This window comes from Myxine glutinosa, chromosome 4, assembly GCF_964187855.1.
Source record: "Myxine glutinosa chromosome 4, kmMyxGlut1.1, whole genome shotgun sequence".
Taxonomy (NCBI): domain Eukaryota; kingdom Metazoa; phylum Chordata; class Myxini; order Myxiniformes; family Myxinidae; genus Myxine; species Myxine glutinosa.
This window is the reverse complement of record NC_136264.1, coordinates 73030790-73044168: the sequence shown is the minus strand read 5'-3', so window position 1 is coordinate 73044168 and position 13379 is coordinate 73030790. Positions and strand designations below refer to the sequence as shown.

The 13379-nt window shown below is 42.8% G+C and overlaps 1 protein-coding gene across 1 annotated transcript in view; it reads left to right on the top strand.

Annotated features, from left to right (window-relative positions):
- The window catches only part of LOC137415250 (SLIT-ROBO Rho GTPase-activating protein 1), a gene marked incomplete in the record, with an annotated part of 150712 nt that overhangs the window by 125958 nt on the left and 11375 nt on the right, over positions 1–13379 (top strand). The window contains 2 exon segments of the mRNA XM_078775906.1: positions 8951–9085; positions 11752–11857. Of these exon segments, the coding sequence (XP_078632032.1) occupies positions 8951–9085; positions 11752–11857 (241 nt within the window).

Below are 13379 nucleotides of genomic sequence, written 5' to 3'. Positions count from 1 at the left end.
TAGAAGGTTCGTAAAGAACAGGGTGAGAGAAATAGAGGTCTTTAGGGGCAATGAGGGAGGGAGAGAATTAATATGGAAGTGAATGGGTCAATGTTTGAGTGGGTCAAAGATTAATCTGCCAGATGATATGTAGAAGAAGGATGATAGGTCTATAAGAGAAAACAAATATTTGTAGTGTTTGAGTGGTCTAATGAACAACATTAAGGATAGGTACTACAGACAAAAGGTTCATAAAGATGAGGGTGGGAGAAATAGAGGTGTTTATGATTTTTGAAAAAGACAAGGGGGTAAATGACATTAGATAGGGATTTCCCATGTTAAACGGAGGTGTCCCAGAAGCAACATTATTACACTACTGCTGTTCACCACCATCTCTTATCTTCCCCCATCCAAAACCTTGATCTTTTCTACCCCCGCTAATTTCACCCAAAATCCTACACTTTTTTTTGAAATACCAACTTCTGTCCTCGAAGTCCTTGGGCTCCTTGTGTTTTATACCTCCCCCCCCCCCCCCCTTCCCACGCCTCCTCCCCACAAGCCCTCTCCCTCCCACACTTCTCCCTGCTCTCAAATGTTGTGTTTGTGTGCCTCCCCTTCTCTCCCCATCTTGTCTTCCGCTCCCTCTTTTTATATATTTTGTTTGTCTGGTTGATTTGTTTGTGAAATAAATGTTAGCTCTTTCACGAGCCTCGATTCAGTATACAAAAAAACAAAAAAACAAACAAAAAAAAACACACACACGGGATTGCAGCTGGTGGGGTGGAAGGTCCAGGTAGACGCCTAGGCTCCTCGTCCGGTCCCAACTCATGCCATGGTGGTGGTGGAAAAGACAGCAGGCTGGCAGCGCTCCGCGTGTCGTCGACTATGAGCGGACCGTACATAAAGCGGGGGGGGGGGGGGGGGCTGGGATGCTCCATACGTAATGCGTATATCGTGCCAAACACTCTCTGTCGCTCAATGTTCGTATGCAAGAGCGCCGCTGAACAGGTTCTCTGCGCAGTCCGAAGCATACCACAAGCCGTCTCTCCTCGAAGTCCGTATAAGGGGCTCTGCGCAGTTTCGTCTCTCTCATCAGACCTTCGCGCAAGAAGTCCACGAAAGAGGTCCATCAAAGGGCTTTGCGCTCGCGCTTATATATCGCGCTTCAAGATCACTACGCGCTCCACAAAGGCCACACACGCCAGTGATATTTCATCAGCCCTGGTTGGCTGGTGTGGGCTTGCCGGCCACGCCTTTGATGACTGGTTGACGGGCCACACCTTGTTCTTGGCGTCCTGCCCCCTTTTTCCTCGAGCCGACCGCATGGTTAATGGCGGCGCTTGGGCGGAAGCTCAGCGAGGCAGCGAACGCTGCTAACAAAAGGCGCGTAATAGAATTGGAGAGAGGTCGCAAAATGGCCGGAATGGATTGGGGACCTATTCTTATTTAATTGATGCAACGCAGATTCAACTATTGGAAACACGGCCTTAACGAAAACACATAATAAGGGGTTACACGAAGTACTGAACTGTAATTTTACTGTCCGTAATCCCAGTCGTAATTTAAGTTTTGTTTTTGTTAAAAAAAAATTTGGCTAATGTGCAAAATAAAGAGATACTTCTGGAAAACATACAGAAGTTTAACACAGTACTGTCCATGAATTGAGTTCGATATCAGTTTACATCACTTTCAAGGATCAATTTATTTGTTTCGAAATGTCGAAACATTTGGTACGGCCATTGTATATGGAATATTTTTTTTGTGGGGGTGAACTTACTTTTCAAGATGTCTTAGAACCAAATGTTCATTGGAATTATGTTGAAATTATTCTATATTTTGTTAATGTGACCTTTAAAAGAAACAAAAACCACATTTGACATTTCGAAGCAAATAAATTGAGCCTTGAAAGTGATGTAAACTGATATCTATCTATAATTCCAGTAATCTCTGTGTGTGTGTATGCGACCGCTGTTTCTCCACAACTACCGGTCCGATATACTTGAAACTTGCCAGGTATATTGCTGGGGACCCGAGGATGTGCCTTTTCAAGGTTTCATATTAATCGGAGAAGTAGTTACCGAGCTATGTCCAAAAAACGATTCAACCAATCAGAGAGCAGCGAGTTATCACGTGTGCCGAACGTGGCGAACAGACTCTGCCTCGGACGGCACATTTGAGAGCGTATTCATTTATTTCACGTTGGCAAACTATGTTGGCGTTAAACTATGTTTTAAAACTAATTAAAACTAATTTGCGATTCTTTCGCTTTCCTGCGCGTTTGTGCACGCTATGGCGATTTCTTTACCAAACTCCGCAAGCCGTTCGCTTTAGACCAAACCATTTCATGTAAATAGAGGGGGGGGGGGGGGGATTGTCACCGTACTCGCAAGCCGTTCGCTTTGGACCAAACCATTTCATGTAAATAGAGGGGGGGGGGGGATTGTCACCGTACTCGCAAGCCGTTCGCTTTGGACCAAACCATTTCATGTAAATAGAGGGGGGGGATTGTCACCGTACTCGCAAGCCGTTCGCTTTGGCTTTGCGAATGGACCAAACCATTTCATGTAAATAGAGGGGGGGGGGATATAATTTTAGATATATATATAGTACGGGCATGCCCTAGTTGAACTCAATTCACGGACAGTACTGTGTTAAACTTCTGTACGTTTTCCAGAAGTATCTCTTTATTTTTCACATTAGCCAAAAAATTTTTCAACAAAAACAAAAGCTAAATTATGACTGGGATTACGGACAGTAAAATTACAGTTCAGTACTTCGTGTAACCCCCACGAGCATTCAGGAGAGCACGTACACGTCGAGGCATGCTGTTCACGAGATTTGCCAAGGTTTGGACAGGAATCGCTTGCCATGCAGTTACAATAGCCTGCTGCAATTCACGCACAGAGGTCAGCTGCTGGTCCAAGTTGTCGATTTGACGCGTTAATTCTGCCCACAAGTTCTCTATCGGATTCATATCCGGGGAGATGGCAGGCCATTCCATATGCTATACACCACGGTCAGCAAGAAAGTGTTGGATCATGCGAGCATGATGAGGCCATGCATTGTCATCTTGGAAGACAAGGTTTCCTCGAAAGGCTGCACGAGCAAATGGAAGCAATGTTTCTTCCAGAATGGCCCTGTGCTTGAACTGGTTCAGGTTTTCATTCAGAACAACCAGGTCAATTTTGCCCCCTGCATGAAAAGCAGCCCAAACGGTCACCCCACCACCTCCAGCTTGGACTCTTGGCACTATACAATCTTCGTTGTGGGCTTCATGCACTTGTCTGCACACTCAAATGCGGCCATCTTGATGATAGATCAGAAATCTAGACTCGTCACTGAAGGTCACGTGATTCCAGTGTCCTGGCTGCCATTGACGGTGCTCTCTGGCCCACTGCAATCGGCGCTGGCTGTGTTGTCTGGTCAGCCGTGGCTTTCTCAGGGGATGCCTGGCACGATAGCCTGTTTGAACCAGTTGTTGGTCGACTAGCCTTCTGGATACAGGTACATTTGTCAGTTGCTGCCACTCAGCCCTAAGCCGATTAGCTGACTTGGTACGGCCATTGCAGACTAACCGGTGCAGCTGGCGATCATCTCTCCTTGTGGTTCTGCATGGACGTCCTGGCCTCGGTATTGGAGTAGAGACACCCCTCTGAGCATTTCGTTTCAGGATATTTGACACCTGAACTTGAGTGATGCCATACTGCCGAACAATAGCACGCTGTTTCATGCCAGAATTTCGTAAAGCCACCACTCCATGACAAACAGCATTGTCAAGTTGACGGACCATCTCCAGAGGAAGCGGCAATAACTTTTGTAGACGTGCAGCAGTTGTTTTCCACTATTACAGAACGCAACAACCCTTATATACCCGATTGTGAAGCCAATCGTCAAATGTACCTGTCCTTACATTTTGTCACGCCACCTGTGATATAATCCTGTTATTGACTTCTTGCTGCGAAAGACAATCAGTGACATGGTTCTTTCAACAAAGACAACACCGAAGGGTAAAAGAAACTCACCAGATTGATACACTGAGTTCAGAAAGTAAACCCAAGTCAAGAAAAAAAATAATTCCATATTAAATGCCAAGTCTGTATATACAGTCACGTGAAAAAGTAAGTACACCCCATGTAAAGTTTTGACTTTTTCAACATATTTCAACATACAGCTATTTGATCTTCATTTCAACAATATTGATAGATAAAGGTGATATAATATAACAAATATCATGAAACATTTACATTTTGTAGTCCATTGTATAATTTAAATAAACATAAATGCAAATTTCACATGTGGAAACAGTAAGTACACCCTTGGCTCTAATAGGTGGTATTGCCCCCTTTGGCAGAAACAACCTCAAGTAGGCGTTTCTTATAACTGTCTACCAGTCTCTGACATCGACTGGGAGAAATTTTTGCCCACTCCTTCATGCAGAATTCTTTCAGCTGTGCGATGTTTGAGGGGTTTCTTGCATGCACAACTCGTTTCAAATCCCCCCACAACATCTCGATGGGATTTAGATCCGGGCTTTAACTTGGCCATTCCAGAACCCTCCATTTCTTTCTTTTCAGCCATTCCTTGGTGGATTTACTGGTATGTTTAGGGTCATTGTCATGTTGCAAGGTCCACCTTCAGTTGAGCTTCAACTTTCCGACAGATGGCCTCACATTATCCTCAAGCACCCTCTGGTACAATGAAGAATTCATAGTGGATTCTATGATGGTGAGCTGCCCAGGCACTGACGCAGCAAAGCTGCCCCAAACCATAATATTTCCACCACCATGCTTTACAGTTGGTATCAGGTTCTTGTGGTCAAATGCTGTCTTTGGTTTTCGCCAAACATGTCTTCTGGTACTGTGGCCAAATAGCTCTACCTTTGACTCATCTGTCCAGAGCACATTGTTCCAGAAGTGCTGGTCTTTGCCTCGGTGTTCAATGGTAAACTTTAGTCTTGCCCTGATGTTCTTTCTGGACAGCAAAGGTTTCCTACTGTCACACCTCCCATGTAGATCAAATTTGTGCAGCCTCTTTCTAATGGTAGACTCGTGCACTTTGGCATCAACAGTGGCAAGAGCTACCTGTAGGTCCCGTGATGACATTCTGGGGTTCTTAGAGACTTCTTTCAGCATCTTGCGGTCTGCTCTCGGGCTGAACTTGCTGGGGCGGCCTGGCTTGAACAAGTTGGCAGTTGTTTGGAATCTTCTCCATGTGTAGATGATCTTCCGGACAGTCGAATGATTGATTTCAAATTGTTTGGAGATCTTTTTAAATCCCTTCCCAGACTCGTAGGCATCTATAACCTTCTTTCTGAAGGCCTCAGAGAGCTCTTTTGATCTAGGCATGGTGACGCTGCACACTTCAACATCAAAGAGCAAACCAATGAGGTTTAAATAAGACAGGTTCCTCCAAGATCCTCTCTAACGATGTTCTAATTATTTGCACCTGAGCTGGTGCACCTGATTGTAATTTTAGGTATTTGAAGTCGTGATAAATGTAGGGGTGTACTTACTTTTTCCACATGCGAAATTTGCATTTATGTTTATTTAAATTATACAATGAAATTATACAATGGACTACAAAATGTAAATGTTTCATGCTATTTGTTTTATTATATCACCTTTATCTTTCAATATTGTTGAAATGAAGATCAAATAGCTGTATGTTGAAATATGTTGAAAAAGTCAAAACTTTACATGAGGTGTACTTACTTTTTCACGTGACTGTATATATACTGAACAGCAAAAGAAACGTCAGTCAGAATCAATATTTTGGAGTCTTTATTTTCAAGTCATGATCAACACGAATTGAGATTTAGGATCAACATGAAACATTGCAGGTATGGTCACCACAGTTCAAACAATAATGTGAAATGTTCTGAATAAGAAAAACACAAGACCAGGTGAGAACAAGGGAGGTCAAAATCAGTATCTTGTGTGACCTCCGTGAGCATTGATGACAGCCATACATCATCTGTACATGGAGTGGATTAATCGGTTGATGAAGGCATTTGTCACTTGGGCCCACACTCTGAGAAACGCCTGACTGAGTTGAGCTGCAGTTGTTGGCCTTGGTCGAACGTCATTCAGTCTTCTTTGACCCTCGTCCCACAAGTGCTCTATCGGGTTTATATCGGGGCTGAGCGCAGGCCAGTGCATGGTTTGGATGCCATTCTGTTGCAGGAAGTCCCTTGTTGCTCTGGCAGTGTCGGCACAGGCGTTGTCCTGCTGGAAGACATGATTTCCGTGACGTCCAAAATGTGGCACAACGTGAGGTCTGAGGACTTGATCGATGTTGCGAGCAGCTGTGACACCATTGCCTCTTCCTGGACCAATATTCTGGAACACGACAGGACCGACTTTGTGATTGAGAGCAATAGCATCCCATACCATGATGTTTGGACCACCCCACGAGTGTCTTTCCATCACACAGTCATCTGAGTAGCGTTCCCCACGTTTACGCCAAACTCTCACTCTGCCATCTGCCGTGGAAACACAGTATCGGCTTTCGTCTGAGAAAAGAACGGTTCTCCACTGCTGGTAACGCCAATTTTGATGCTGTGTGGCCCAATGCAGTCGGTCACGGCAGTGTCGAACTGTAAGAATGGGGCCACGATACGGCCTGTGACAACGTACATCCCTGTTCTTCAAACGTCGACGGACTGTATCACCACTAATGTGTCTCTGGTGGGTTCCAACTGTTTGTCTTGCAGTTTCTGTAGCCCTGGTAAAGCGATCTTGGATGTGATGACGCACAATCTGTCGATCCTGTCGTGGTGTTGTTACCCTCGGTCTGCCACTGCGTGGGCGGTCATCGGTGCTGTTGGTGGCCTGGTATCATTCCTGTAACCTGTAGATGGTTCTCACATTGACATGGAAAGTATTGGCAACCATTCGTGCAGTCTGTCCAGCATGCAATCTTCCAATAGCCTGGTCTCTCTGAATCCTCGTAAATCTGGGCATGGCGCTGGCATCGAAACACGAATGATGAACACACGTTTTGGGGTGCCTTTTATAGGGAAAGTCACAAGGAGACGCACGTGCATTTTGATTTCCATGGGAATCATGCACGACTTTGTACCATGGTCGTTTTTTTGCCTGTGTTTTGGTGACCTGTTTTTATCCACGTGTGCACCACTGTCGGTAGTTAGGATTAAATTTAGATACAGACTAATGTAAATAATGAGATATCTAAACGAAATGCATTGATATTTCTATGGGAAATGTTCAGGAATTATTTTTATGAAGTGACGTTTCTATTGCTGTTCAGTGTATATATATACTAGCTTGGCTCGGCTCGCGTCGATACTGAGGAACGGGCTTATTTTAGCTGAGGCTAATGACTGTACCTGAGTTGCTGTGTTGTCATGATTTTCACCAATCATAATACAAACAATTACTTTGCACAAATGTATTTGTTGTGTTTGTGATATTACATTTTTATAGGCAATTTAGGTTGAAGATTTACGTTGAATGTTTTTTTTTCAAGAAAGAACCCCTCAGCACATACATAGGGGAGGGGTAGGTGCAGACTGGAAGTTTGGGACGATTACACCTCACCACCACGTAATTCAGAACACCTCACCACCAAGTAATTCAAAACACCTCACCACCACGTAATTCAAAATACCTCACCACCAAGTAATTCAAAACACCTCACCACCATAAAACACGTAGTAAAAACACCTCACCACCACGAAATTAAAAACACCTCACCACCACGAAATTGAAAACACCTCACAGCCATCAAGCACGTAATAAAAACACCTCACAGCCATAAAACACGTAATAAAAACACCTCACCACCACGAAAATAAAAACACCTCACAGCCATAAAACACGTAATAAAAACACCTCACAGCCATAAAACACGTAATAAAAACACACCACCACAAAATTAAAAACACCTCACAGCCATAAAACACGTAATAAAAACACCTCACAGCCACGAAATTAAAAACACCTCACAGCCATAAAACACGTAATAAAAACACCTCACAGCCATAAAACACGTAATAAAAACACCTCACAGCCATAAAACACGTAATAAAAACACCTCACAGCCACGAAATTAAAAACATCTCACCACCAAGTAATTCAAAACACCTCACCACCACATAATTCAAAACACCTCATCACCAACTAATTCAAAACACCTCACCACCACCTAATTAAAAACACCTCACCACCACGTAATTATAAATACCTCACCACCACGTAATTCAAAACACCTCACCACCATGTGATTTAAAAACACCTCACCACCATGTGATATTAAAACACCTCACCACCACGTCATTTAAAAACACCTCACCACCACATAATTCAAAATACCTCACCACCACGTGATTCAAAACCACCACAACGTTATTAAAAACACTTCACAACCACGGAAACAAAAGTTTGAGGGAGTCGTTAAGTGACAACACAGACACTGCCCAGATGTGTCGATATATAGATAAATGACTGTACCCGAGTTGCCGTTTTGTCATTGTTTAAACCAATCATAATTCAAACAATTATTTTGCACAAATGTATTTGTAATATACGTGATATCACATTTTATAAACAATTGAAGTTGAAAAAAAAAAATTCCCCAAAAAATTCCCCCCCCCAAAAAAAAAAATTGCAATTAAAAAAAAAATACCCTTAGGACAACCTACCGACGGGAGAGATATGTGCATACCAGAAGTTTGGTACGATTTCACAAAAGTTTGAGAAAGTAGTTCAGTGACAACACAAGACACAACACAACACACAACACAACACAGGACAGGACAGACGCTGCACAAATATATATACTGTATATATTTATATATTTTATATATAATATATTTTTTTTTTTTTTAAACGTGTTTAAATTGTAATACGATTATATCCTCATATTTCCCTTTACTTATTATTTGTTCTTCTGCTGATTCGTTTGAAATTTCCATTTTTTTAAATGTCATTTTTGTGGTGTTTGTTCCTAGGAGAGGACCCCTTGGAAGACGGAGAGATGAGCTGCGACATAGATTCTGTTGCTGGTGTCCTAAAGCTTTATTTCCGCACGTTACAAATCCCCATGTTTCCAAAATGCATGCTCTCAGAATTCTTGGCCTGCAACAGTAAGTTCTTAATTGTTGTTGGTTTGTTTTTGAAATGTACAACATATTACAAGGGAAAAGAAAAATGTTTACCTCTTCATTCTCAGTTGTGTTTTTTTGTTATGGAAGCCTTACACTACTCACAATAAGTTAGGGATATTGGCAGGTTCTTCGGTGTGGTTGATTTTGTGTATTAATTATGTTGAAAAAAGTTGTTGGTCCTAATTTTATGGTTATTAATGAGTGTGAAAAAACACAGCATTCTTGATTTCCATACCCTAACCCTAACCTCTATAAAAAAAATAAACTCACTCCCACAATATCCCTAACTTATTGTGAGTAGTGTGTGTTGACTTTTTTCTTTTTTTTTTTTTTTGTTGTATACAGAGTTGAGGCTCGTGAAAGAGATAACATTTATCAAACAAACAAACAAATCAAACAAACAAGCAAACAAAGTATATAAAAAGGGGAGCGGTCGACAAGATGGGGAGAGAAGGGGAGGAAGCACACAAACACAACATTTGAGAGCAGGGACATTGGGAGATGTGTGGGAGGGAGAGGGCCTGGGGGGAGGCAGGATAGGTATAAAACGCAAGGACACCAAGGACTTCCAGGAAAGAAGTCGGCACCTCGAAAAAGTGGATTTGGGGTGAAATTAGCGGGGGTAGAAAAGATCAAGGTTTTGGATTGGGGAAGATAAGAGATGGTGGTGAACAGCCGTTTTAAAGACCTGGAGGGAGGAGTGGGATTGAAGAGAGTGAGGGAGTTTGTTCCAGAGGCGGGAGAAAAGAGGAATGAAGGAGTGAAGGTGAGCAGAGAGTCTTGATTTTGGCAGTTTAACCATAAGAGGGTTGCAGGCAGATCTTGTGCGACCTGTAGGAATATTTGGGGGACAGAGCCCAGAGAGAGCTGGGGGAGCAAGGCCGGAGAGGAGTCGGTAGAAGACGAAAAGACCACCAACCTGCCTGCGGTGAGTAAGTGAAAGGCCCTCGGAGATAGCGTCGTCGCGGGAGATTCCAATGATTCTGAATGCTTTATTATTATTTATTTTTTTACCGTAAAACGGGGTGAATGGGGACAGCCATAAAAATCCTATTTATTCCTATTTAACCCATATATGGGGTTAATAGGGACTATAAGTTGCTTTTTAAAAAAACAAGAGAACACTTTCAACCCAAATATCAACAAATCAGTATGGTTATCAATTTTCAGCGAAAAAAGTTTCCGAACTTTTTTTCAGTTTGTGTCCCTATTCATTTTGTCCCTATTCCATTTTGTCCCTATTCCTATTCCTATTTGTCCCTATTCCATGTCCCATTTTGTCCCTGTCCCTATTTTGTCCCTATGTGTCCCTATTCAAAATGCTTGCTGTCCCTATTCACCCCATTTCATGGTATCCACCCGATGCGCGATCTTGTTCCAAGCAATCAACATATTCCCCTCATTTGGGTGGTGTACAAGCAACAGCTGCCTCAATTGCTCCCGGAAATAAAATAATAATCGCTGTCTCGATACCTCCCGAAAAGAAAAATAACGCGGGTTATCTGCATGAACAAAATACATGCGTACTGCTTATGTGCATATATAATGCATCGTTGTTATAGTTTGGATAATTCCAACTGCAAGGGCCCATAGCCTGACACCACAAGCCTTTAGGTCTATACGTACTGCCATCTTCACAAGGCCCATGATACCAATCAGGCCTACCGTTTCAATATTTGATGATCCTTTTCATTGTCATTTAGATTGTTTTACACTGAACAGAAGACTTATAGGGAGGACATGGAAATTTGTGAATATGACACTTCCAAAGATGTCTTAGGATTACCAAAATAGCAGATGTATGATTTTTTCAGGTTGCTTAATGCCAGATGCCAGATGGGGAATGCTAGGGCCTTACTGGTTTGAGAATGACAACAGCAGGACGGTGACGATCAACGGTAAGCGCTACCGGCCCGTGTTCCAGAAGTTCCATAATGACCGAGCCCAAAAGGTCACCCCAAACCAGCTCAGCATGACCTGGTTTATGCAGGATGGTGCACCCCCACATACAGCTGGTGACACCATCACTTTCCTGCAGCAGCTCTTCAGAAACTGCCTCGTTGCCCTGGGTACCGCTCATGACTGGGCACCCCATAGCCCAGACTTGAACCCTCTGGACTACTGGTTCTGGGGGGCTGCCAAGGGCTCTGTCTATGTCAGCCGCCCTGCCACACTGGAAGATCTGAAACAGAAGGTGTCAGACTGCCTCCATGCAGTGCCACATGAGACCTACAGGAAGGTTGGACAGAACTTTGGAGTCAGGATCAATGCCTGTCTGAATCGCAGAAGGGCACACATTCTTTGTAAATAAATGTTTGAAGTTGTATCACTCTTTTTGAAACACCCTGTACATACAAACACTTGCTCCATTATATATACGTAGATGGTTTCTTCAAACCCAATTATAATGTGATACATTGTTGACTTGACTATTCTGGTTTTTGTTGCAAGTTCGTGAGCAATAATGTTGTGTGTTGCATCAATTTACTGATGACAATGATATTGTTCTCAAAGCATTCATATCTGGACACAGTTCTTTGTGCACATTTCCAAGTTTATGATGTTGACAGTAATAAAAAAAATAAAATAAAAAAAACAGTAATGATTTATTATTATTATGATTAATACTGCTTTTTTTTTTTCAGAAATAGTGGATGTGCAAGAACAAACGGAACAGCTTATGAAACTCGTTTCCGAGCTCCCATTGACAAAGATCATCGTTCTTCGCTTTCTCTTTGCTTTTCTCAGCCAGTCAGTAATATGCCAATCTACTTCTGTCTCTACACTTTTTTTTTACTATGGGCATCTTTTCATTGTCATCTTCCTAGGCATAAGGACTTAGTCGTGACCAAAAATATTGGCACCCCTGGTCCCCTGCACTTTTTTCAAAAATGCACCATTTCTTCCACACAATTGTTGAAATGAAAAAATATTTTGGTATCCACATGTGTATTTATTTTGTTTGCAGTGGAACAAAACAAAAAAAGCTGAAAAAATTACTAAATGTTAGCTTATTCCACACAGAAATCCTAAAATGGCCCGGACAATATTATTGGCACCTTTTAGAAGTTGTTAGAAATAATTAGATTTCAAGCAGGTGATTCTCCTTTACTTTGGAATTGAACTCACCTGTGGTAAGTTGGAGGTGCCTGCAATATAAAAATCACTCATTCAACCAGTTTGAATCGAGAAAAGGAGTCATTTTGCAGTTTTATGTCACCGTGTGTACCGCAATGAGCATGGAGAAAAGCAAGAAAACCAGAGAATTATCTGAGGAGGTTAGACACAAGATTGTGGCCAAGCATGGACAATCTCAAGGCTACAAGTCCATCTCCAGAGGCCTTGATGTTCCTGTGTCCACCGTACGCAATGTTATCAGGAAGATTAAGGCCCATGGCACTGTAGCCAACCTCCCTGGACGTGGCCGCAAGAGAAAACTTGATCGAAGATTGCAGCAAAGGATTGTTCGAATGGCGGAGAAAGCACCTCCATCAACTGCCAAGCAGATTCTAGCTGACTTTCAGACACAAGGTACGACAGTTTCAACTCGCACCATCCGTCGCCAACTCGATGAAAGGGGGTTCTATAGAGGATCCTACTGTTGAGAGAGGCATAGGAATGCCCGACTGGAGTTTTCCAAAACAGACGTGAACAAGCCAAAATCCTTTTGGGAGAATGTCCTGTGGACAGATGAGACCAAATTAGAGCTTTTTGGTAAAGCACATCATCTCTATGTTTACAGAAAACAAAATGAAGCCTTCAACGAAAAGAACACCTTCCCAACATTCTAACATGGAGGAGGTTCAGTGATATGTTGGGGTTGCTGTGCTGCCTCTGGCACTGGGTGCCTTGAATGTGTGCATGGCATCATGAAATCAGGAGTTTACCAAGGCGTTTTAGAGCGCAATGTTCAACCCAGTGTCAGAAAGCTGGGTCTCCGTCGAAGGTCATGAATCTTGCAGCAGGACAATGACCCCAAACACACTTCAAAAAACACCCAGGAATGGTTCAAGACAAAACGCTGGACTGTTCTGAAGTGGCCAGCAATGAGTCCAGATCGAAATCCCATTGAACACCTGTGGGGAGATCTGAAAACAGCAGTTGGGAGAAGGCACCCTTCAAATCTGGGAGAACTGGGGCAGTTTGCACAAGAAGATTGGGCCAAACTTCTAGTAGAGAGGTGTAGGAAGCTCATTCATGGATATAGGAAGCGCTTGACCAGTTATTTTGTCCAAAGGCTGTGCTACCAAATATTAAGTTGAGGGTGTCAATA